Source organism: Meleagris gallopavo, chromosome 11 (assembly GCF_905368555.1).
Source record: "Meleagris gallopavo chromosome 11, MGAL_WU_HG_1.1, whole genome shotgun sequence".
In the NCBI taxonomy this organism is placed as follows: Eukaryota; Metazoa; Chordata; class Aves; order Galliformes; family Phasianidae; genus Meleagris; species Meleagris gallopavo.
The window spans coordinates 18,779,686-18,804,699 of NC_139414.1; the positions used below are offsets into that span (position 1 = coordinate 18,779,686).

The following is a 25,014-nucleotide window of genomic DNA, read 5'->3' on the forward strand; positions in this document are numbered from 1 at the left end:
TATCTCAAAAGCATGGGAACAAGATCAGACAAAAAGCATGTGCCTGCTGGGCTGCCAGAAATTCAGAAAATAAAACAATTTTTAAAAAAAGCATTTTTAAATATAGCCCAATCTCTGTAAATTCAGTTTTTCTCTTTTGAAAGGGTGCACTTCTTTGCAAAAAGAGAATGTATTCAGCATATTGCAGGACCTTCTTTCACTCCTAAGTAACAGTGATCACTGTTGGTCATAGCAGAGCACACGCAGCACGTTCAGCTAACAGTTGTACACTGGCCAGCAGCAGGAGACAGATTACTCTGAGCAGCTTTAAAACAGATGCACAACATTTCATAACCAGGAGAAAATGTGCAGCCATCAGAGCAGCAGGCACAAAAAGTACTTGAAAGCACCCTTTCCATTTTAAGAGCTCAACAAAATGCATTAACATATGCAGATAACTCACAAACAGCTAGTGTAAATATCAGAGAGAAGCAGGCAGCACCTCCCTGGTTAATGCTCTCAGTTTATACTACCCAAGGCAGTCCATGCAGTGGTCCAGAAGGGATACCCTAATCCACAGGACGTCTTAAGAAAGGAGATAGCTTGCTCTCAAGAGGGAATTCCATGAATGCTGTACCACCTGGACTCTATGTAATGACATTTGTGAAGGATTAACTATTTCACAATAGCCAGGGTCGCAACTCAAAGTTTTCTATCCCAGACATCATTAGAGGGAAAGAAAGAAAGGCGTAACACCATCTGTACTTGATCATGAGCTGAGCTCAGTGGATCACTGACATTAGAGACAGAGAAATCCCTCCGAATTTTTACTTAAGGCTGCTAGGAGCCAAGCATCCGAGGTTTTTCTGTGGAGCACTGCAGCTGGCTGATCAGTGTGCTCCCTCCTTAATCAATCTAAGGCAATGGGAAGGAATAGAAAACTCAAGTTTTTCCTGTAGTGCAGTGTGTTGAGGAGTGAGAAGGGGAAAAGCAATGAGGAGCTTGGGATGTGCATCCTGCCAGCTTGCTGCAGCGAGGGGGTCAGATGGGGTGGAGAAGAAGTGTAAAAAAGGTCCCGTTACCTGTAAATAATCTTGTATTTTCCATCCTTCCCTTTATCTGATAAGGCAACCTCGTAAGTACAGGTGTAAGGCAAACCATTGTTGTGTCTATCCGTGTTTAAAAGGCCGGCAGGAGGTGACCATGACAGCAAAACCGTTCTCGCTTGAATGTTTGTGACCTATGAAAGAAACATCAATTTAAAATCATATCACAAATAAATCACTTTATGTCCTGACAGAAAGACTGCTTTGTGATCCATGGTCATAGAATTATAGAACGGGCTGGGTTGAAAAGGACCTCAAAGATCATGTAGTTTCAACCCCCCTGTCGTGGGCAGGGTTGCCAACCACTACACCAGGCTGCCCAGACATCAGTGGGTGCAGCTAACACGGGACCTAACTGCCAGATAGGTGGGAGTTTTCTTTAAGAAAACATTGAAAAAGTGCCTCAAACCTTCGCTCCAGAGAACAGAGCAGCTTAATCAGCCCAGCAGAGCAGCACTTCTCCAGCAATACAGGTCCAAACAACTCTAGACTGAAGGAGGAGTGCAGCCAGTGGCATCAGCCCTCAAGAAGAGCCTTCTGTTATCAAGCCAAGAAAGAAGAATGAAAACAACCCCTTCACAGCCCACAGCCTCAAGAGAAGTACAAAACAACGGGAACACCGGCTATCTTGGAAAGACTGCACAGCATTCTTATGCACGTCTTCTGAAAGAAGTGCAGAGATGATACCCTGCAGCATCATCATCCAGATCTGCCTCCCAGGTGCCTTCTCTCAGTGTGGAACACCATCGTCACGTGAAAGCTCAGTGCTTCCAGCTGAAAAGTACCCTGACAGTGTATGAGTGTGCTATATCAAGCAAATTCTTTCTCAGCAAGCCGGAAATCTGTTTTTAATGCACTGACAGGGAGGTGACACCACGAGGTGTCTCTCCTTAAGCTCTTGAAAGTTCAGGATTTTAATTTATAGATTTTATAACTTATAGGCTGGACAGCTTACAAAAATCCCAAATGCTTCAGAAAAGACAAATAAGTTTTATTCAACATCAATTTGTACGTGAATTAAATTATGAGAAGGGTACTGAAATAATGCTTTTAGAATATCATAAACATGCACTACTACTATACTAGCTCAACCCATCAACACACAGTTTCTTTTATTATCATGGAAATATGCTTGCATAATTGTTTTTCAAAAATCCAGACGAACTTGGAGCTTGAAGCACGATATCCTGCCAATGTTCTATTGAAGTGTTTTTCTCTATGACTACCCACAGGGACACACGTATATATATTCTGCATATGGTTAAAAACTTTGGCCTTTCATGAACTTTAGCAATCTGTAAAAAGTTAAGTCTTTTCTACGTTTCTTAAGAGAAGAGAAAGGGCACTGCAGACTAACCACGAGGAAAAGTCAGCCTTATTCTGCAATCAGCATGCACATCTCCACGCAGAGGCTCAGTTCCCAAAGCAGCTCCCAAGCACGGCGCTGCCATCACGGCACGGCGTTCTGCAGGGCTGCACAGCAGGCACGCTGACTGCTGATGGGCAGCCCGAAAACAAACCCGAGCTGCACACACACCAAGGGAGTAAAGCACCAGAGAGTTTGCCTGCGTGATAAAGTCAGAAAAGGCAAACCCATACACTCCCTGGGTATATAGGGCAGCACAGCCTGTGCGTGCTCAAGCGAGCACTGGGAGCGGATTTATTTGCACGGGGAGAGATAAACCTATCTCCTGCTCACAGAGTAACAGGCTCACTATCGTGTCACGTTTACCAGCCAAGGGTGTATCTCTTCAGTATCTGATTTAATGCCAAAGCCACCACTTCACCAGGCAACTCCTACGCGAGCAGGAAACACTCGCTTCGCTATGAGAAAGGGTAAGTTAAATAAACGTGCTGAAGGAATGCTGGAAGCTGCAAGCAGGCACTCACAGGCCTCTCAGGAGCCTGAAGCCCCTTTTGTCCTGGGAAAAGAAGCACCTTCCAGACAACAGCAAGCAGGGCTGGAGCAGCACTTTCAGTGCTGCAGGGGACAGGACAGCTAAACTGCAAGCAAACACCCATTTACCATAGGAAACTGTTCAGACACTGCCCTACCACCATCCTACCAGGACACACCAGCACAGCACTCGGCCACAAGCTGGGCAGAAGTGGTGCTGCTGCTGAGGCTCTGCATGCCCACCCAAACCTGCAGCACCCAGCACTGCCCCATGGCCGGGCGGCAACAAAAGGTTCTTCTATGAGGAGTTTTGTGTGTCTTGCAAAAAGCACAGTTAATTATTTCTGAAAACTTCTCAGTTGACACAGTAAATGTCTGCTTTATATACTATCAAAACTTGCTGGTGTAAATAATTATTTTCTAAAAGCCCATGGGAAAGAAGCCCAACTGCTGCGCTGCTGTAATAAGGTTACAAGGCTGATGAATATCCATCCCTCCACTCTTTCAGGTAACACACAACGTTTCTGTACAACTTTCATTATCTTTCAAATTCCGGGTTAGCATTCACAGGCATCGTGTGGTTTGGGGTTTTATTGTGTGTGTGAGAACTACACTGAAAGCCACATTCATCTACTCCCTCGAGGGCAGTGTTTGAAAGACATGGGGGTCAAATGGATGCATGGTTATTACTGGGGTGAGATTGTGCTTTTTGATGATGAGCCTAATCCTGCAATTTGAGGCAAAACCCCAGTGATTAAATATGAGTTTAGATGCAGAACAAGGCAACAGAGCAGGCTGCCCTTTGGGAAGCCAGACCCAGTGCTGCAGCCCGGCCCTTTGCTCTGCTGAGTGCAGGTTCAGGTTTCCCTTCCCTCAGCCAGGTGTCTGCTGTAGAGAATGCCTGCTTGTCTGCTCGTGTGTGAATTAAAATTAGGAGACTGCGGTTTAAATTAAGGCACAAAATATTTTTAATTTTTTGCTCTCAATGGGATAAAAACGATGACTGAAGTTGTAGCTTGGTTGCAAATCCCTCAAACCTGTAACAACACTACCTCTGAAAACAGGCTTTTTAAAATAAATCGATAACTTCAGAAGCATGTTTACACTGTTCTTAGAAAGGTGTCTCATACTGGGATGCCTGGACAGCTGGTTGGATGGCTCAGTGCCATCTCCAGCCATATATGCATAGGGATCACTGGAAAATACATCCTAGCTGACTATTTATGCGTAATGTGATACATTTTTGTCACATATAACATTGACTACATGCACACAATTACACTGATTAATGATTTGTGGCACTCCTATGAGTTTAATTACTCATAAATGTCTAAATTACAGAGACAGTAGCAGATAATGCCCAGCATTCTTTTGCTACGTGCCATTACCCTTGAACTAGGAGGTCACGCTTGGGATTTATTTTAAAGATTCCTACTTTGGAAATAATTCAAGGAAAATTAGCGTTTGTCTGATGGTAACGTTGTACTGCTCTCTGCTTTAAGTGCTCTGGTTGATATAAGTCTCATTACAGAGGGTTCCACATCCTGCTACCCTGCTCAGATTGCCTCTCTTCTCACCTCTGCAGATGTAAACGTGACAGGTCACATTCTCCATTTCAAGCATTTTACAAAATTAAGAGTCAGCTACTCCTCCATACAGAACTCTAACTCGCCCTGTACAATAAACTAGTCAACTGTTGTGCTTACTGTGCTTTCCTCTCTTCTGCTCCCTCCCAGAAAATCTTCTGAAGTGTTTGGATTCTATTTACATCCCCACAATACCCTTTTGGTTTTTCATTTGATGCACCCAATTTGAAAAACATCACGTTCAAAGGCCTTACAGCCAGATTTCTTAATAGCCTTACCTGATTGTGGTCACACCCAACATTACGGTTATTTACACAGGGATTCAATTTCCATCACAATTTGTGTGCTTTTATGGTTAGGACAAACACAGAATACAGCGATTACCACCGAATAAAAGAATTACCTTAATTTAATCATGATCACGGACAAATTGCTCGTGACAAATGAAATTAAACCCAGGGGAAAGGAGTAGGAGCCATGTAAAGCACCACAAGGCACTGGATTCCCTGCAACACTGTCAGAGTCACTGTCTGCAGACAGGCAGCTGGCGTGACTCCTCCCAATACCCATGAGTTTAAAGGATGCTTCACATTTACTCCCAATGACTATTATTCTACTGTATCCCCATAAAATGACTCAGATATGCATAGAAGCCACAACCCATAAAGAAAAAACACTCAGATTTTCCACAGTGAAATGAGTTCTATTTTGTGACATCATCTACTTATCATATTTGCTATTTTTGGTTGGTATGGGGGTAATTCTGGAATTCTGGATCACGTACCTGTGGCTTCTCCATTCCAGAAAGAATATCTTGAACCCTTTTTGTTTCTGAATCATATTCTGTAAAATAGAGAATGTGGAAATAGGAAGAAAAATAAATTAATGAAACAAAACAAAAATGTCAGCTCTATCAACAGTCCTTCAGGATGCTGTGAATAGGAGATGCAGGTTATCTGTACACGAGCATCAGATGTTCTGCTATTGTAAATGCAAGGTATATAGGCACAGAAATTAGCGTTAAAAATATAACTGAGGAAAAGGAGAAAATGAAACTTGCAGTAAACGCACGTATGTGGAAAAGTGGGATTATCTGTAGAGGTGTCCTCAGTGTTACTGAGGCACTTGATTTTACAGAGCAGCACCACCCTGCTTCCAAAGGCGATGGCTGTGGAAGAGCCCCAGCTTTCTCCAGCTCCCAAGCCAGACCCTATGTGCCAACTGTGCTCCCTCATCCCCCACCAGTGGGGCAGGATGCAATTTCCCCCAGATTAGATGAATCAATTAAGCACAGAAGATACCGCAAAAGGGATCATCCGAGCAGTGGAATCAGAATTTTCCCCCACCAATCCCCCAAAGAAGTCTCGAGGTAAGGCATCAGCTCAGAGTAATGAGGTGACAGAAAGCAGCTTTATTCCTTTTGGACCGCAGCATGGAGAGGCCACGCTTTCCACTATGCTGTTCTCTAATGGAAAACTAGGAACATATTTTCTTTCTTTCTTAAATGTTAAGGTAAAACTTTGCTAGCCAAAGCAGAGAAATACATCTCCCCCACCCCTCCAAACAAAATGTGTAGGGTCTCTTTATAAAAAAAGACTAAGTATTTGACATAGGAAGCAAAAGCCCCAATACATTAATAAAGAAAAATGGCTAAGATTAGAACAACAGCTTTCCCAAATGATTCCCCCCAAACCTGACCTACTTCTTCCAGCCCAAGAATGTGTCTTTATTTTTGTCCATGACCTGTTTTTAAAAAGTACATCTTCTTTTTGAAAATTCCATCCGCTCGCCTGCCAGAAACAAACTGGCTGAATGCTGATGGCAAACCTCCAACATCAATGCCCATCTCTCCTAACAAGAGTGCAGCTCACCAAGGTGCAGAGTGGGAGTGACAGATCTGCTGCTTCGTGCATTCCTGGACTCCTTTTGGTCTCAGCCACTTGGAAAGGAACGAAGTCGTAATAATTCAGAATAAAAGAAGGATAACATGAGTGCTTTTTTCCATAGCAGATAACCTTTCGAGTGTGTTATAAACTGTATAAACTGACAGGGTTTGGCCAGCGTAAGATACATTGACTTGAAAACTATACAGATGGACTGAATTGCTTAGGAAAAGTTTGAGATACCGACCCAAGTGACAACATCACCAAATCTGTAGGGGCTCAGAGCTCAGAGTTCCCCTTAGTGCTATTACTGGTGCAGAACTGAACTTGGATCCAGGCACAGAAACTGCAGAGATCCTGCAGGCTTTTCTCAAAGGGATGTTAGTGAGAAGCAGCTTCTGCGGCTAAGAACACAACAAAAATGCTGCTACTATTCTACTGAAAGTTTATGGTTATTATGTCACCCTTAATTACAGCCCCCAGAAGCTAAGCATGCATCACTTTCAACCTTAAATCCCAAACATGTGAACTGACTTTTCTTTCTCTACTTTCTAGCAAGGATGCTACCAGTGTCACACTAAACAGAAAAAAAATAAACCCTGGAGCTCCCAGATATCTCACTTCCCTCTCCTGTGAAGGACGATCACTTTGTGCAGTGCTAAGTCCTCTGACCTTCGCGGGTCAAGGCCGAAGGTTCACGCTGTTCCAAATACTGGAACTGACTTTAGGACCTAATAGAACTGGAGTACACCCAGGAAATAAAGAATAATAATTACAATAAAATCAATTAAAATAAAAGTACCGCCTCGATCAGGCTTCTCAGCAGAGAGTCCTACCAGCAATTTTTTGGTATTACCTCCCCAGGCAGGTGTGTTCACAAGGTGGCTCTGAGCATCAAGCACTTAACATATTAAAGGCACATGGGCATCTATGGGCACAGTGTGGAAATTTACGAGAAATAGGTAATGCCATGTGGAAATACTGCAGATGTAAAATTAAAGGCAGGAAGCAATAGATGTGCACATTAATGACATGTGTAACAGCAGCTCAGGTGGAAAGGGATCTCAGGATTTAGCCCAATCTCTGTCTCAAGGCTAGGAAAAGAATAGTGCAAATCTGCCCCATGGAAAAACTTGTTAACAAAACAGAAGCCATCAGTTAAAAGAGAGAAACAAACTCACAACATTATATCATACCATAACATTCTTACAGTCTTTCAAATACTTAAGTTTCCCATTTCACGAGCCATAAAATTTCTCAAGCTTCTATGGATGGCTGATCTCCTTTCAATAACAAACACAATTATTCACAGTCTCCTGAACCAGACTAAGCTAAGGAGAATGGGGCTGCCCGGAATCCCACCCCCAGCAGGACGCTGCCTTACCTGGCAGCCCCTTCACAGCACATCAGCATCAAGCTCAACAAGGAGTAAAAGTACTTTTTAAAGAAAGAATGAGAGAGAAGAAAAAAAAAAAACAACCCAACATCTCATGTGCTCTACGCTGATAACAGAAGTGCTGGAAAGGCTTTTTTTCTGCAGTAACATTAACAGTCTCACGACCACTGTTAACCAACATGCAGTGGTGACTGCTCCTAGATGAGCTCACAGAGGTGCTTAGGGACGAGGACACAGGTGCAGTGGTGGAAAGGTGGGGAAGAACAGGAGGAGGAATAGGGAAACAGTGTTAAACACTCCTTTTTTCCTTTCCTTTTTTTTTTTTGACACTGGGAACAGTTCAGTCACGTCAAGGAAGAGCCCAAGAAACACTTCGGGTCATTGTCCCATTCTAACTTTTCCCCTCCACATCTGTTCCCTGCATCTGCCGTGGCAAAACCCTTCATCCTAGGAGGAAGCAGGGGGTGGGGATAAATTCCTTGTGAGTGCTCATGGAGTCCTCCGAGGGAGGGCAAAGAAGCCGAACTCTCATGCAGTTCTCACTGCCTAAGAGACATTACAGCTGACCCGAGCTACAAAATGGATCCTCTTGTAGCAGAGGAGCCAGCTGTAAGACCTGGAGCTCAGCTCAGTTTGTATTTTCATCAGCTCTCTTTTTTCAAAGTTGTGGGTCATCACCATAGCTTCACAGATATAACCAAGAGTAAACGTCCCTGACAAATATGCAGTGCTTTCCCAGCAGCTGTTTGGTGCTAACAGCATTTCAACACTAATTCTTGCTGAAATAAAGCCTTCCATTATATGCTTCTGTTAGCCTGCATCTATGTTCCTTTCTGCACGTAGGGTACAAATATAATTTCAGATCTTTCCAACAACACTTCTGAAATCCAAGAACAGCTTTAAAATACAGGAAAAAAAAAAACTTTTCATTTCAAGGTAAGTTTGAAGTTTCCATGAATATTTTTCATGTTTGCATGAACAGCAGCTGTGTATGTAAATGGTTTGAAATAGCTGCAAGCTCTAAACTAATTAACATTTTCCCATTGCAAATAGAGATTTTAGGTTTGTTCTGCATTCTTTCCTCCACAGAAAGGAAGAGGTCCAGCTCAATACTTAGCTTCTGGCCACAGAAAGTATTTACTGTTTCAACAGCCTTTCCATTCCAAAGCAATGACATCAGCACCAGCACTTCACAAGCTTCCAGCCTAATTCTCAAGCAGAGCTCCACACTCACAGATATGCCAGTCATAACATGACATGCTTTCTCAGAATTTGTTCCAGATTTATTGGGGCTGTGACCAGCTTTAATGCTAGGAGAGATCTTTTATCAGTCACGTACTGCACAACCTATGAGCTGCAAGGAAACAAACTCTTCAGAACACAGCACAATTCCTCTGTGAACTGCCTGCCGATGTCAAAGCTAAAGACACACTCTTCTTTAGACCACATACAGATCTTTTGCTTTCAGATGACTGCAGAAATGTACATTAAATTATGTACATCTCCTTACACGAGAACAAACCTAAAACTTCAGATGCCACACTGCAGTGAAGTCATAGAAACGAGGGCTGGTGGGGACGTCGCATGGTCACCGAGTCCCTCATCCTTCACCAAAACATGACCACATCCATACCCATTCCAAGAGATCTCTGCATATATATATATATATTTAATTTTAGAAATAGCAATTAAAAAAAAAAAACAAAATACAAAACACAACATGATCACAACAATCTTACAATGGTCCTAAATTGGCAGCATTACGTGAGGCACTGAACGCTTCACAAAATGGAAAAGAAGTCTTTATCTTCAAAACAGTCAATCCTGCCACACTGAAATACAGCCCACTGAGGAAGATTGCCAATGAAGCCTACAAATATCAGAATGAGCCTTCAGTTCTAAATACTCTGCGTTTCAATTTTCTGCTAATACCGACAAAGCTAACAGAAACATTAGCAATAGAACATGACTGCAGCTTCCATATCTGTGCTGGAGAACCTGACATTGCCCAACTTCAAGAAAAGATCCAATTGTTGAAATGATCTCATTCTTAAAAAATAAATTGCTGTACATGAAGATCTTACATTAGTCCTCCATTTCTAAGACTTTTCCCCTACTGCTGCCTTACTCTTCCTGCTAAAATGCCTTACTTGATGTCTATAAGTGTGACCTTAAAAACCAAATCCTATATAGAAAGCATCCACAGTCAAGCTACTCCCTAAGTAACTGAAGGCAATCAAAACAGAAATCCTGCATAAAATCCAGAAATCTACTGTCAGACCTAAATAAGTAAAATGAATCTGTAGCCATCGGGATTTACTGAAACGTATGCCTCAGCATCATTGTAATTTATGCAGAAATTAAAGGATGCACATCAAAGCTCTCTTGGCCACAGTTCATGTCTCTCAACTTGATAGCTTTCCCACAACTGCTGTCAGTTTTCTACTGCCAATGTGGCTGGGCATTCCAAATAACTGGAGTGCAAATTCAGTTCATCTGGTTTATCCCTCTGTTCCGCGTCCACATTCTGCAACTTTAACCAAAGATATCTGCTATCACTTTGACAAGCATCAGATGTTTTCACATCAAACAGATGCGGAAACATTCAGCAGCACATAACAAAGTCACTTCCTCTAAAATTTGTTTTAAAACTAAATGTTAATTGCATTCAATCCTTCCATGTCCCCCAGTATTGTTTTGATGTATATTTCTTCTAAGAAAGCAGCAAGGGAAATAAGATCAGCTGCACCTACAAGAGAAATGAAATGCTGGATGCAAGGGACAAATGGAGTGTAAGTGACACGCTGGGTTTGTTTTTCTCTGCTTCTTTGTTGCTACTGCTGGGACACAGCAATAACAACTCCTACTTCATTGGCTGAAGATCTGAGTGAATTCCTACTGTGAACACGCAGTTGGTCCATTGGAAGGCAGAAAAGGGCTTTCTTAGGAAAATACAGCAACTGCCCAGTCTATATCACATACAATTTACATCTTAAGAAAGCACTCTGTGCATCTTACAAAGAAGATAACAGATGCAGTGCACTTACATATGGCTGCAGCTGGCTGGTTTTGAAGGAACACCAAATAAAACAATGACATAACCCACAGAAACATAGAAAGCACAAGCTGAATCTACTGCAACAACAAACTTGACTTACACATAGGACATCTTCTCAGAGAACTCTCTTTCCTACTTTTGACTTGCTTTGGCTCATTCTCTGTGTCAAAACAGTTTTGCTTTTATTTACCTTATGCAGCTTGTTTTTTTGCTATTACACAACAGCAGCCTGCCTGCTACATGGGCTTGAGAAGATGAGAATCTGCTGATAAACATGGACTGACTCCACGGGCTGCCACATGCAGTGGCCACAAGGATTCCCCTCCATGAAGCCACAGTGAAAAATGCTATAGCTGATTCACAAAAAAGCAGCTAGCCAAGAACAGCCATTTAATATTCTGCTGATTTTATTAGCATAATTTAAAGTGCTACAGAATGCAGTTCCAAAGCACTCCTCTAAGTTGTGCCAGCATAGGCAAATCCCCGCATCCACACTTGCAAGATGTGTGAAGACTCCCCATGCTGGCAAGCACTCCTGTGTGACAGCTATTAGTAAGGTAGAACAAAGCATCTTTGCAGCTAAAAATACAAATATCTACAGGTTGAGCAGCTGAGATACAAGACATTCACATTCTGGGCAAGGAGGGGACTGCACATTTATCTGCTGAACAGCCACCAGAGAACAGCAGCTCAGTGCAGTTCATCTCTGATGAGATCACACAGGCAGGCTTAGAATTTTTTTTTTATTTTCCAAAATTACACGATCAGTACTTCCTAATTAATAAGTGATTTTAAATCAATCACTGACCCTTCCTGCACCCTGCCCAACCTGACTGATGACCAAACTGCTATCACGTGAGTTTATTAGTGCTTGTTTTAAATGAGAATTACCTCTCTTCTTTCATAACTTTCTTCATTTCTTACATCATTTCTGATTTGAATGGATTTGTAGGAGCTCCTTTTATTCGCTACATCTTTGCAAAATGCTCTTCTACCTATTCTTTTAGGAGTTTGCAAGCAGCCCCCTTATAGTTGCCATTAACGCCTTCCATGTGAAGCTACAATAAAACTTTCTGATCTGACATAGAGACTGAAAAGCCCTCTTCCCATTCTCCTGCAGCTCCTGACTCACAGCTTCTGGGCCAGAATCTGATGCTTCATTTCAGCTGCAAGCCTTGCCAGTAAATGGTAATCTTTTTCTAGACACAATGAAGTTCTTCAAACGTCTCATGATTTTCTATGACAGCTGGAATGCGTGGCATCGCCTTATCCCTAATTCCATTCATTTATTTGCGTACTGTTCCATGCCCTCCCTCTCTCAGCTCTATTTCCTGTCACTTCAGCCCATGACTGCCTGTCTGTCTTGCCTTCATCGGTATTCAGAGCCACCGTGCTCCCTGGCAGGGCAGTCCAGGCAGCCCTCCAAGTGTGAGGAACTGAGCGGTCATTCAAAGCCAGAAGTAACTTCTGCCCAGAGCAACGCGTCGCTACTATTATTACCACAATCACAGTCAAAAAAGCCCTACAGGATCTTCCAAGTCCAGGAGAGGAGGAGGTGAGGGCCACCAAGGTACTGATTGTGCCACCAAGGTACTGATGCTCCTCAACTGTGGCTCTAAACAGGCCTCGCTGCTGCCAGCTGTGAAATGACGTTATCTGGAACTTACAGACCCAAGATTTCCTCTCAGAAATAAAAGGTTTCCTTCATTCACGGCAACAGACATCTCAGCAGCTGGGCAACGTAAGGTCAGAAAGTCGCAGACATGAGCAACAAGAGGCGGTCACATCACTTTTCTCTCCGCTGAGTTCTGCGTTGACGGAAAGCACAATCTCGACAGCACCAAAACTGCACTCATCTCTTCACAGACTGATCACAGATAGCTCTGCTGCAGACAGCTGCCATGTGAATTTGTCTCCATCGCTCTTTCTCTCCATGGATCCAGCTGAGGCAGCCAACAGGTGATCCCCACACCCTCACATGTGAGTGGAAAACAATTCCTGTGAAGCACAGCCTCTGACAAGTTTTCAGTGTTACCAGACTGAGGTGAGAGGTTTTCCAGCACTGTGACAGCAGCACCATGCTGATCAGGAAACGCTATTCTCTAAAAGACTGTCCACAACGCAAGAAGACAATGTTAGCTCTACTGCACCTAGAATAAAACTTGCTTTTTCTGAATCCTCAGAATTACAACCATACAAAAACTGGCCAACAAACGCTTTTGGTAATCTGCCCATTACACACAATAGGAGCGTTTTCTGATCAAACAAAAAAAGCTTGCAAAATAACCTGCAAATATGCATGTTTGCGCAGGAAAACAATCAGACAGCACAGCTGAAGCAAACTCCCCAGGAGCTACAGAAGTGGTCTGGATTAAAGGGAGCTCCAAGCCAAAATTAACAATGTCCTTGGCCATCATTGCTACATCAGTGAGAAGGCAGCAGAGCACTTTCCTAACACAAAGGCATACGGGTGCCCATAAGAGTTGAAGAGACTCCAAGTAAATAACTGCAAGCCAACTTTTGCCTTCAGTCTTTTTGCCTCCCTTGAATAAGGATATATGTCTTCTTCAGGTTTTGCTACAGGCAATGGAAAGAGCTTTGAGATGTTAGACTTTCAGAATAACCCATTCCTTACTCTCAGAATAAGAGATCTATTTTCCTCTTATAGCAGGTAAGCAGGCAAAATTTCTCTAGAGAAGGACAAAAGCAGAAAATTGGCATTTTAACTGCACTTGATTTTGTCTTAATACTTAAGCCAAAGGAGAAATTCTGTTTCTACGCGCTATTTACAGTATCTGCATGTTTTTAAAAGGTAGATTTCACAAGAAAAAAAGAGACTTCAAATTTGAAATACAGTGAGTTTTTGTGGGACCTGCACTGGGATTTTTCACCGTTAGCTGAGGTGAACAGCTACAGAGTCATCTTGTTTTTTGAAAGAATCCTATCCTAGCTGTTCTCTTACATTATTGACCTCTCTAGATGAAAGCTATGATGTAGCCAGATTGCAGGAACTTTGGGGGGCATCCATCAAAGCAACCCAAGATGAGAAATTTTATTTAAATAAATAAATTTAGATAACAGCAGGACAAGGGGAAATGGCTTTAAGTTGAGGGAAGGAAGATTTAGGTTGGATGTCAGGAGGAAGCTCTTTACAGAGAGAGTGGTGAGGTGCTGGAACAGCTGCCCAGAGAGGCTGTAGATGCCCCATCCATCCCTCGAGGTGTTCAAGGCCAGGTTGGATGGGGCCCTGGGCAGCCTGGGCTGATATTAAATGTGGAGATTGGTGGCCCTGCATGCAGTGGGGGGATTGGAGATTCATGATCCTTGAGGTCCCTTCCAACCTGGCCAATTCTGTGAACTGTCTGTGCAATTAACAGTGCTGGGATGAGGACGACATAAAATCTCAGATACTTCAATGGCCACTTTCACCCCTGCAAATCTTCCCAAATATTTAAAACATTTCTCAGAAATATCCACCTGATTATGGATCACTGGGAAGGCTTCAGCAAAGCAACAAGAATTTCAGCTTGATCTGGATTTCATTGCTGAGATGAAATTCAGACAGAAGTCACATGGACCACAGTAAATCAAAGCAGCTGCTTCCAAAGCACAGCTCCTTGAAGAAAAAAAATAAACAAAAAAAAACCCCAGAGCCCCAAGGTTCAGGACAAAGCCTTCTATAATAAACCATGGAGAAAATGAAACGACTGCTTCATTCTAAAGGAAAGCTCGCTCACATTTTAATTGCAATTCTCAAAACTCTGGACGTCAAATTCCATCCGTTCTCAGAAAAGGAAACTCACTGATGGGTAAACAAATCCCATTAACTTCAGTGGGACATGAAATTTCAATTCATTAGCTTTGTAAATCCAGATGAACATACAAACAGACATTGTTCAGAACATCTGGGCAGACAAATAGGGATTGTTCAGTAAATTATTAGGTGTTTTTATTTTTTTGTACTTTGGAGGAAGGAAAATGTTCTACCTCTTCACTATAAATACCCCCTCCCTCCTGGTTCAATGTCCCAGATATTTCCAAATAAGGAAAATTTGTTTCCTTTCCTTTGTCGGTGGTCCACATTATCTCCCCTACTAACTGGTGAGAATACACTGTTTATCTTGCTCTGAAGCTCTGAGACCTTTGTGTAACTTTTCTCCCCAGCACAGGGATTTAGTTACTGAGCATTTAAACAGGATGAAAACGGTCTTGATATGTTGGTTTTTTCTTCCTTGGTTGGATATCTATAAATTACGTAAACTCCTAGGAAAAAGCCTCAGACTCAGATTTCAGTCTTCTGGATTTGACTGTCGGCAGCAGCAGAAGCTGCAAATTCTTGAGATAATATGAAGATCCTTTGGGGGAAGAGGTGCCTTGCGTCATCCAGCACCAACTTCCTGATAAATCATGGAGCAGATAGCTTATCCTGCTCCCCTCTGCCAGAGATCATGGTGGAAATACGAGACGAGGGAGGGATGAAAGCAGATGGGACAAATAATAGGAGAGGCTAGAGGGGTCAATCAGAATTGTGAAAAACAGCCTTGGGGAAAAACAATAAAAGGTTTAAGTAACCAGTGAGGTAAAATGAGAGCCCTGGATCCAGATTTTCCCCCTTTACAGTGTGTTGTGCTACACTTTCCTGGACTTCGAGCTGTGTTTCTAATAGGATGGCTTGTTTAAGGTTAGGTTTACTTTGTCTGAGCTTCTTTGATGAGACTGCAAATGTAAGCAGAGGCACAGCGACCCACTTGCCCTGGCTCTGCCTCAGAGCTGTGGAAGCTCCAGAGACCAAATCACAGCAGCTTATAGCCATGCCAGATCAAGCTGCCCACAGCTACCAAGGGTTTTGTTTTTATTTTCAGTTACAACAAGCTTGGATTAAACCACGTTTAAACATATTTATGTTCACCTTAAAGAGCTGTGAGATTCAAGATGGGACATCACTGTGAAGTTATATTAAGCAGCAACACTCCTATTTAGATGATGAAGAGAATCTCCTATCAACAACTTCTGGTGCCTACGTTATGAAGCTGATCCTTTCATCTTCTCAGATAAGTGCATAAAAATAGAGCGTGAATATCTCCTCTTTCCTGCACCCTAATTGCAGGAATCTGTGCTAATGAAGCACAAAACAGCTTTCCTGCCAGAACAAAGTGTGCTCTATCATTCACACTTCCCTTAACTTTGGTTTTGTTCCTGCACTATGGGTATGGTAGGAAGACACCTTCATGCTCACAACAGTCCACATGCAGACAATCTTCCACAGGCTTATAAATTCCTGGAAATTATTTTGCACACAATGGACTTCCAAGAAAAAGTTGATCAGGGAAAGACACGCTATCTGGAACAACCCATAGGCAGCCCCGAAGCAAGACACTGCTGGTTTGGAACTGGGTAAAGAACGGCTAAGGGAGGGAGTATGTGAGCACAAACTTGACCTTCAGTATCACCGGTCTCCTTTGGATGTTTTATTTTAACCTTTCTCCATGAAAACCTCGTGACTTAAGTCAAATTTCAAAGCAGCAGAGAAAACCGAGGTTTGTTTTTCCCCTTCTATACGCAGCGTCTTTCTCAGTCCAAGTGGATAAATAGCTCAGCAATTCTCTTTGCTAAAAGAAAAGCCATGAATTAAGCCTGGTCTGGATAAATTCTTGCATGCACACAGATTGACATAAACGTGGGAATGTACTTTCCTTGAACTCCACATAATGTCAACTTCTCTCGTACATTCATCAGTCCATATGAGCTCGCTTAAGAGGACAGTTTACGTGATTACTTCTTGAAGTATTTTTTGCTGTACAATCTGTGTGGCCCAGCTAAAGGAGCTAGCTGGTACACTCAGCCACTAGGAACTCAACTATTCCACTTTCTGCCTGTAGAAACAACTTCACACCCTATTAATTGGGCAAAAAAAAATGAAAGATAAAGAATGTTTAAGAGGTACCCATGTATGCAAATAAATCTAAACAAGTATGTAATGTGGGAGGTAAGGCAGAGGCACAAGAATATCACATTGGAAATTCCCAGGTGTCACAAATTAACTGGTTTCTCAAGTTCAGACAAGTGCCCTAATTAATGCATGTTTATTTCTACTCACTTACTAAAAATTAAAAAACCAGCACACACGTGGTATGTTTCTAGTTATATAGGAATCTATGCAATTTGATCAAGTAATATTATTTGCTGAAACTATAAAAAAACAGCAAGAACAGTAATACTACTAAGATTTCATGTGATGCTGATCTGTACTCACAATATTCAGAATGCCTCCACTTCCAGTAAATACTGTGCTTCATACTCCAGTACTCTGTATAATGCTAAAACTCACGTATCATCACAAATGTACTCCAGTCTTTGGGAGAGGGTCTTTTGGTTTTTTTTTTTTTCCCCTCCATGCTACTAATGAAATCATTATGTCTGTTTTTGACAGTTTGTTTTCAGGAGACAATCTCAGTAATCCTCCTTATTTTATACAATCCAGTACATTTAAGGAAGAGGGAAAGCAGCACTTATGTAAGGGTTTTTTTTTTTAAGAAGAAGAATCATTTACAACCTTTGTCTGTAGAATATTTCTGTATCGGTTTAATAAAGGTCTTCATAGAATCATGGATGGTTGGAAGGGACCTTAACACCCACCCAGTTCCAACCCCTTGCCATGGGCAGGGACACTCCCCACATCAAGTTGCTCAAAGCCCCATCCAACCTGGCCTTGGGAACCTTCACAGATGGAACATCCTCAGCTTCTGAGGGCAACCTATGCCAGTATCCAGCCACACACAGAGTAAAGAATTTCTTCCTTGTATCCAATCTCAATCTACCCTCTTTTCATTTAGAACTGTTACTCCTTGTCCTATCACTACCCTCCCTGCTCCTGGCTACAATCATCAATTCTTGGCTAAGAAAACATAAACATTGCATACATTGCCACAGTGTTTCTCAACTTCAGTGCTTACAAACCCCAAAGTAAAGAAACTAGGCTTTTAAATCTGCAGAACACACAGACACAGATACACAGACAGCCCGACAGGTTTACAAATCAGATTCAAGACTAGAATGAAAAATAATTGGCATCAAATAGATTGAGTAAGTAGAGGAATTCTGCCTGGTTCCTGTGTGCACTGAATCACATCTCCATTTCCCTTTAACTCACAGGCTCTGGATTCATCAAACTTGACGCAGTTGCAGAACAACAAAAATAAAAGAACACCCTTTTTCTAAATATATTTAAACATTACAAATGAGAGGAACAGGATAGGGTTGAACCAAGGAAGCATCAGCTCTAATTCCTGTGTTGTCATTCATTCACTGAATATTACACACCAGCAGCTTGCTGATAGCAGTTCTTGCTAGCACCCACCCAGGCTAACGATACCTGCTAGCTTTACTCACATCAGCAGCCTTGCTGGGGGAGCTGCAATGGGAGATTTTCTACATAAAAATGGCAGCCTCACAGCTGGGCTGGAAGAACTGCAACCAGCAGAGATAAGGAAGCAAGAAAAGAGATCAGTAGCCCAAAAGAGTATTGTAAGACCTTGTTTTCCTGAGTTTAGTATGTTTAAATTAATGTTTTCAAAGTAAAAGCACCATAGTTAGGAAAGCTCTCTTACTAAGTTGATTTTCAAACAAATGAGCAGACGGAAGTAGTCAGATCTCCTGAGAAACATCCAGCAGCAATGCAGGCAGGAGTACTTCTATTCACAGCAAGTGCTTCTGGCTATCTTAGGTTCTTGAAACTTCAATGAGACTTAAAAAAAGATTTTATCTGATTTGAAGGGAAGAAACCTTTTCTTAGCAAATGGGTGAGAGCACTATAAGAATACTTAAAACTGCTTGTGTGTGCCCACAGCACTTGCACACACACACACACACACACACACACAGATTCCCAAACGAGTAGATCCTTCCATGACCAAGTTGCAAATCACTGAATGCATGAAGAGGAAGTGACTCAGACTGAAATTCATAAAGGACAGATTGAATGGGACAGGATTTCCTCTTACAGCTCTTTTTACATGGCAAGTCTCCTCTATGGAAAAAAAAAACCACCAAAAACAACGAGCTGACCCACTCCCATTCAAGCTTGAAATCAGCCTTATTGCAAAGCTATAGAATGGATTTCAAATCAGGACCCCTCCAGCTGATCTCCAAGTCCTCTGCCTGTACAAGACACCGTCCATCCTACCACAACAAACACACAGGTCAGCTGCTTTTTGATTATAAGCCATTGGTTTTCTTTTCTTTTTTAATCTCACGATGGCAGGTTTCCAGTATCCAGTATAAGCCAGAAATCTTTATTTACAACTCTGCCTCCCAAAAGAAATATACAATGCTGTCATTGAAAAAGGCCAGAGGAAGCACACATCGTTTACGTACTCCAGCATCATTTACTTACTCAATTTTAGCACTACTGATGATGCTATCACCCCATTGCTTCCAAAAGTGCTGGAAAAAAAAAGCATTCTTTTAATATCTGCAGGAAGCAAGTTACTGACAGAAGGCAAAACGTTCCTTGAGTGCTTACTCATGTGCACAGAATAAGCAATTCACAGGTATTGTGATAGAAAAATATGCTGTTAACTTAAATATCTCATGCCTTGAAATCTGGAAAAAGTAGATTTATCCTTGCACTATATGATGAACATTTTCTTCACTATTGTTCTTACAGCACTGTGAAATAACCTCACTGTAGCTGAGGTCCCTCAAGACTGTAACTCCTCTGTGGTTCTGCTGCTGACCCATGCTAGTTTCCACCTGGGATCTGCAAGTTTCTGCTCCAGCAGCATGTAAGGATCCTAATGCCCCTCCTGCCAGCAGCTCACTGCCCAAGCACAAGCTGCCACCATGGCATTCTGACACCCAAGACACACCATGAGCCTGCCAGCTGCCATTCCACACACACACACACAACGACCCAATATCAATCAATATGCTGTAAAGCACACCCAAATCTCAGTTAAATTTGGTTAAAGGAACTTACTGCCTTCAGTTCTCCCTCGCCCTACTCCCAATTTTCAACCCTGTCCATGGCAGAGAGGGCTGGAACTGGGTGATCTTCAGGGCTCCTTCCAACCCAGGCCACTCTACAATTCTAAGTTTTAGTCTAAATTCACACATTCCTGTGTGCCACTCAAGAGGTTTTGTAAGCCTGGCTTTCCAACTCAAGACTCTTATTCTTTATATATGATGTACCTTTTGTAGTTTTTCCAGGACACACTGCAATTTTGGAAGCAACAACAGCGTCATCAAATTTTTAACTAGTGGCAGACTTGAATCTACACACACAGAGCTAAGCTGAAGCAGTTTCCATACTTGTTACTTATGGCATTCTTTTTCTCAGTTACTCTGAACACTCTGCTGTCTCAGCAGTACGAATCAAAATTATCAGCTACTTCTTGGCTGCTTTTAGCTCTCACCTCAATTACCCATAAGGCCACAAGTAAAGTGTTGATAAATCCCCAAATAAATCAAGAAGAAACACAAGATAAATAAGCAGTAGCAGAGATGATTAGAAGCTTATAAAGACGGTTCTGTTCAGTGGGAGCCATTACAAAGCCTCAGTGATCACCTTCCTTCAGATATTTGTGTATTAGTATGCATGTATGAATACACCAATAGACTGAGGTGGAAAAAGTCACGTCTTGAGTCATTTTTCTTTATGAAAAAATGATTCCTATTGAGAACAAAATGGATGAAAGTCAATTTATTAAAACAAATCACTGAGCTAAACTAAAGTAGAACTGGCTATGTGCAGAATGGCTTGTGGTAAGCTAGAGATTGAATAGATTGAATCAGGTGAATGACCTCCTGTTTCACTGTAGACTTGCAATATTTTGATGACAAGCTTCAAAAAAAAAGTTGAAGAAAATTATTTCAGAAGCCAGGTCTAGCTATGGATTCCAATTGCTAAGATTAAGCAACTACTTGTCACATTTCTTCTGCTTCAACTAACTGGTGAAGCTTCACATAAACTTGTTTTTACAGCAGTTATCCCAGAACATTCTTGTAAGCTTAATACATTCACCCAGGAGAGAGAAGTAGTACTACCTAGCAGTCTGGTCTTGGTTAGAGCTCAGTTGTACCCAAGGTTTTTGTGAAACATCAAGATGCCTGTTTGCTAAGTAAAATAAAACCAAGAACTTGCCTGCAAAATGCATTTCACCTCACAGATAAAAAGAAAATGACTGCAGCTATAGGGAATAGTCAAGAAAGATAGGAGGCAACGGGCTCGTCTTACAAAATAAATACAGCATAGCAAACTCAATGTTTATATTTACCTTCACACTGTACTAACACTGTCTTTATGTGTGGGTGGCAGTGCTTTTTGGCATAGTTACTACATCCACATACAGGTAGTCGTAAGCTGGAAAGGTGCAATAAAAGGGAGCTACAAATAAGTAAATCTGCCTTTACCATGTGGCTCTTGTTCGTTAGACTTCGGGCTGCTCCTTGCTCTGCGCTCTGGCTTCTTCACTCCTGGTGCCCCCCCACCACTTCCACTGCTTGCTCCATTGTGGCTCTTTGCATAACCATTATATACAGTTGTGCAGCTGCCTATGTGGCTTTTGTAGATGGATGAAGGAGGACTGTTCAGACGGTTTTGGCGATCAATCTGCCTGTCTTTGAGTTTTTTGTGCTGTGGTTTGCTGTACTGATCTTCCCTGGTAATGTAGCTGGACATCCCATATAGTGGTATGATTTCTGAAATGAAAGAATTCACATTAACTCAGAACAAGATCACCAACCAAATTCCTGACCGTCTCCAAATTAAATCCCAGATTTTCCTTGAGATTACCTCTACAACATTTTTTTTTTTAAGTAAGTTTTTCTGCAGGATTGATGTTTTTTTTCAGCATCATATTAAGCGTGCTCACTGCTGTTTGAGATTTCATAACTTTCTGGATGTAGGTGCATGTATAAGAAAACACAGTAATGGGGGCAATCGTTTTTTCTCCCCTCCTTTTCAGTCTGAGGCCCAAATTTCAAGGAAAAAAAAATCTAACAAGAAAAATATTTTGGAAAAAGCTTTCATAAATTAATTAAGCACTCTAACAGATTCTTCCCCATTTTTGCTTCTGGTACAAGCCCTTGGACAAATGGGAAACAGACTAAGATTTATCGGTGTAACATTTCAATACTCACCACTTCAGTCATTTTAGTGTCACAGATATAAGTCATTTTATTGAGGCAATCAAGGATTTTTTTTATTTTTATTGCTTAATTTCTGGATTTTTATTGCTCGTTTTTAAGTTGAACCAGTCTCTTGCTATCTCCTGGCTATAGAACTACTCAGCATCTACTTAACCACTGGCTGAAAGTCCCTGTGCTTACTTAACACACTCCAGTGTTTGCACACAACATTTTGTTAAGCTATCTGACAAACTGCACTGTTCTCTTTTCAAGAGAAACATTCCTCACCTATTTATCTGATGAGCTGCAGTGGCCTATTGGTGTCCTGTACTTTCCATTTCCTCCCCCCAGCCAGCATAAGGAAATTAAATGTCAGCTGTAATGTCCATCCCTCATTAGGAGATGGTCTGTTGCTCAATAGAAACTTCAAAGCGAATCATCACTAGATACCTCTGTCTCCTCTTTCCCTCTCCAGAAAAGTCTCACTTCTGGTGATATGACTTGAAAGTGCTCTTTAATGTGTATTAAGTCCAGGTATTTGGGGAGTAAAAACATGAATCTTGTCCTGACTTCCATGTATCTTGAGCAACTTTGCTGACTATTAAATTTGAGTTCCACACAGACTTCTCTCCAGGATCGACCAGACGCAACAGTGCATATTTCAGACAGAAATGTGCTATTTTCACTTCTTTTATGGCAATTACGTTTGACCTGATTTGGGTTGCCATGTTACTCTTTGGTACCAGGTAGTGCTTTTCAGGGACTTTGCTGACCAGACTCAACCAGAATAGCAAACAGAAAATGCCTGTTATTTCTTGGAAAACTTCTGTGATTCTGAGCTTCCGAGGGACAGAAAGCACACTGCTGCCAACAGGGAGTGGTGTTCAGCTTCTCCCACTGGAAATATCCATGGCAAGTCTCGCTCAGATCTAACCCTCTTTTATCCATCCTCATTCCCAAGCCTAGATTTTGTCTTTTAGTTTTCTGTACTGGTTACTTTTACTGTACTGGTGTAATGCTGCACCATGACAATGAATAATGATCAGCAAACTCACAGCCCTACTTTGAAACACAGGACGAGAATTTCCCCTACTCCGTATTTATGAATTAAGTTAAAACTGGATTTGCTTCTATAACCTAGAGTTGCACCATAGGGCTGTCCTGTGCTGCTGCACTCTGGATAGTGACACACGCTGTGTGTCTGGATGCTGACACACAGACTCCATCTGTGTTCTCTAATTCATTTGCCACTCTTGGTTTCACTGGCCCTTAACACCTACTAAACACCTGAACAGGTGAGAAATGCCAGCAGTTCCTTCCAACTCACCTTGTTCTCCATATAGTGTTGGTGGAAGATGATGCTGCGGGAAGAACTGTGGTGGCATATCCCCAGGCCCAGTGACAGGAGGATAAAAAGCCGTATGGGAGTTGTGAATGAAATGAGGATGGTGTGTCAGGTACGGAGGTAAGTGATGGGTCGGAGAGATGGCTGAGGGGTAGCTGGGAGGGTAACACTCTGGAGACTGCAGGGTGACCACCACCCTCCGGACACCGGTGTTGTCTTCTATCACCTGCAAGGGAAGACAGGGACAGGGGCACATTATGCAGCATCTGAACTGAACACGGTTTTAGATCAGCACTGTTTACAGCTTGTTTCCCCATTAAAAAATGGTTGGTCCTTATGTTTATACATAAACACGTTTCTAAAATTAGTATCAGCACAGGTAAACATAGTGGTGATGTGGCTTTTCTTGGATATTCAGATAGCTGCAGTCATCACTGGGAGACTAACTACTGCCAGTGATAACTGTGTGGGTAAGAGACAAAACAAATACCTTGTATTTATAGAGTAAAGCAATTAAGAAAGGAACAGAAAGCACCAGAATAAGAGTACTCATTAAGACCAATCTTACCTTCTGCATATAAAATTTCTACCACTGATTTTGACAGTGCTATTTGAGTAGAGTTAGTAACAGCTGGAGATTAACCAGCATTGCTGTTGTGTGTGCACAGAGACCTGTCAGCTGCAGGAACCTGCTGTGCTGACACCCTTTTTCAAAAGAATTGCTCAGTTCACAGCAGGTATCTCTAACTGTTAAAAGAAACCATAGGGCAGCAGTTTTCTCCTGCTACAGAGATGATCTATATGTCCATGCAAATCAAATCTCAAATATGCATGCCTTGGCCCCAAAGATCAGAGTCAAAGCATGTAAAAACAGATGTAGAAAGGTGGAAATGTGCTTAGGCTGAAAAAAAAAAAAAAAAAAGTGGTTTTCAGCTTGCAGCTCTGGAAAAAGTATATTTCTGGAGAAAAGTCAGCCAGCCCACTTTCAGTTCAGACTTATGAGCCAAGCTATTCTTGAAGCATATTCAAAAAAGAAAATTCTGCCATTCCTGGAACTTAAAAATACAACTGAACAATTATACTCCTTTAATTCTGAAAGTAAAAATACGTTAGAAAGGTGTGCAAGAATTTAGACAACCAGTTTGGCTGTCAGAAATCAGTTTTTCTAAACTTACTGATGACACAAGGAAGAAAATGTTTGTGATGAATGTATTGTATGAGAAAGGCGAATGCAGAAAGGCACAGCTTAGCGTCCCACTGATGAAGATGCATCATGCTAAGGCAGATAAGGTCTGGAGAATTTTAGATGCCTGCCACAAGATATGACCATTCTCAGGCATTTGTCACTAATTGGAGATATTTGTGCCCCATCAGCATCAGCAAAAGAAATCTTAAAAAGATTCCACACTCCTGTGTCTCTAGTAACATCATGGGGTCTTAGCCCAAACCACACCAAAAATTGTCTAAGCTGACCTACGCTGAGCAGAAGCAATCATGACATGAGCACACCACTGTTCCTGCTGCAGGGTGACAAGCCTTGTCACACACAGTGCTGGAGCCATGAGCAGCAGTGCTCCAGCGAGCACGAGCCCGCATCTCAGGCATCATCTGAGCAACTTACACAGGGTATAATTCAA

At 42.0% G+C, this 25,014-nt stretch overlaps 1 protein-coding gene across 2 annotated transcripts in view; it reads right to left on the reverse strand.

Annotated features, from left to right (window-relative positions):
* The window catches only part of FNDC3B (fibronectin type III domain containing 3B), a 148,522-nt gene that overhangs the window by 53,727 nt on the left and 69,781 nt on the right, over positions 1 to 25,014 (reverse strand). For both annotated transcript variants that reach the window (XM_085232852.1, XM_031554994.2), the window contains 4 exons: positions 23,360 to 23,603; positions 21,316 to 21,603; positions 5,353 to 5,411; positions 1,062 to 1,219 (listed from right to left, as the gene is read on the reverse strand). In XM_085232852.1, the coding sequence (XP_085088978.1) occupies positions 1,062 to 1,219; positions 5,353 to 5,411; positions 21,316 to 21,603; positions 23,360 to 23,603 (749 nt within the window). The remainder of the gene's footprint in view (positions 1 to 1,061; positions 1,220 to 5,352; positions 5,412 to 21,315; positions 21,604 to 23,359; positions 23,604 to 25,014) is intronic.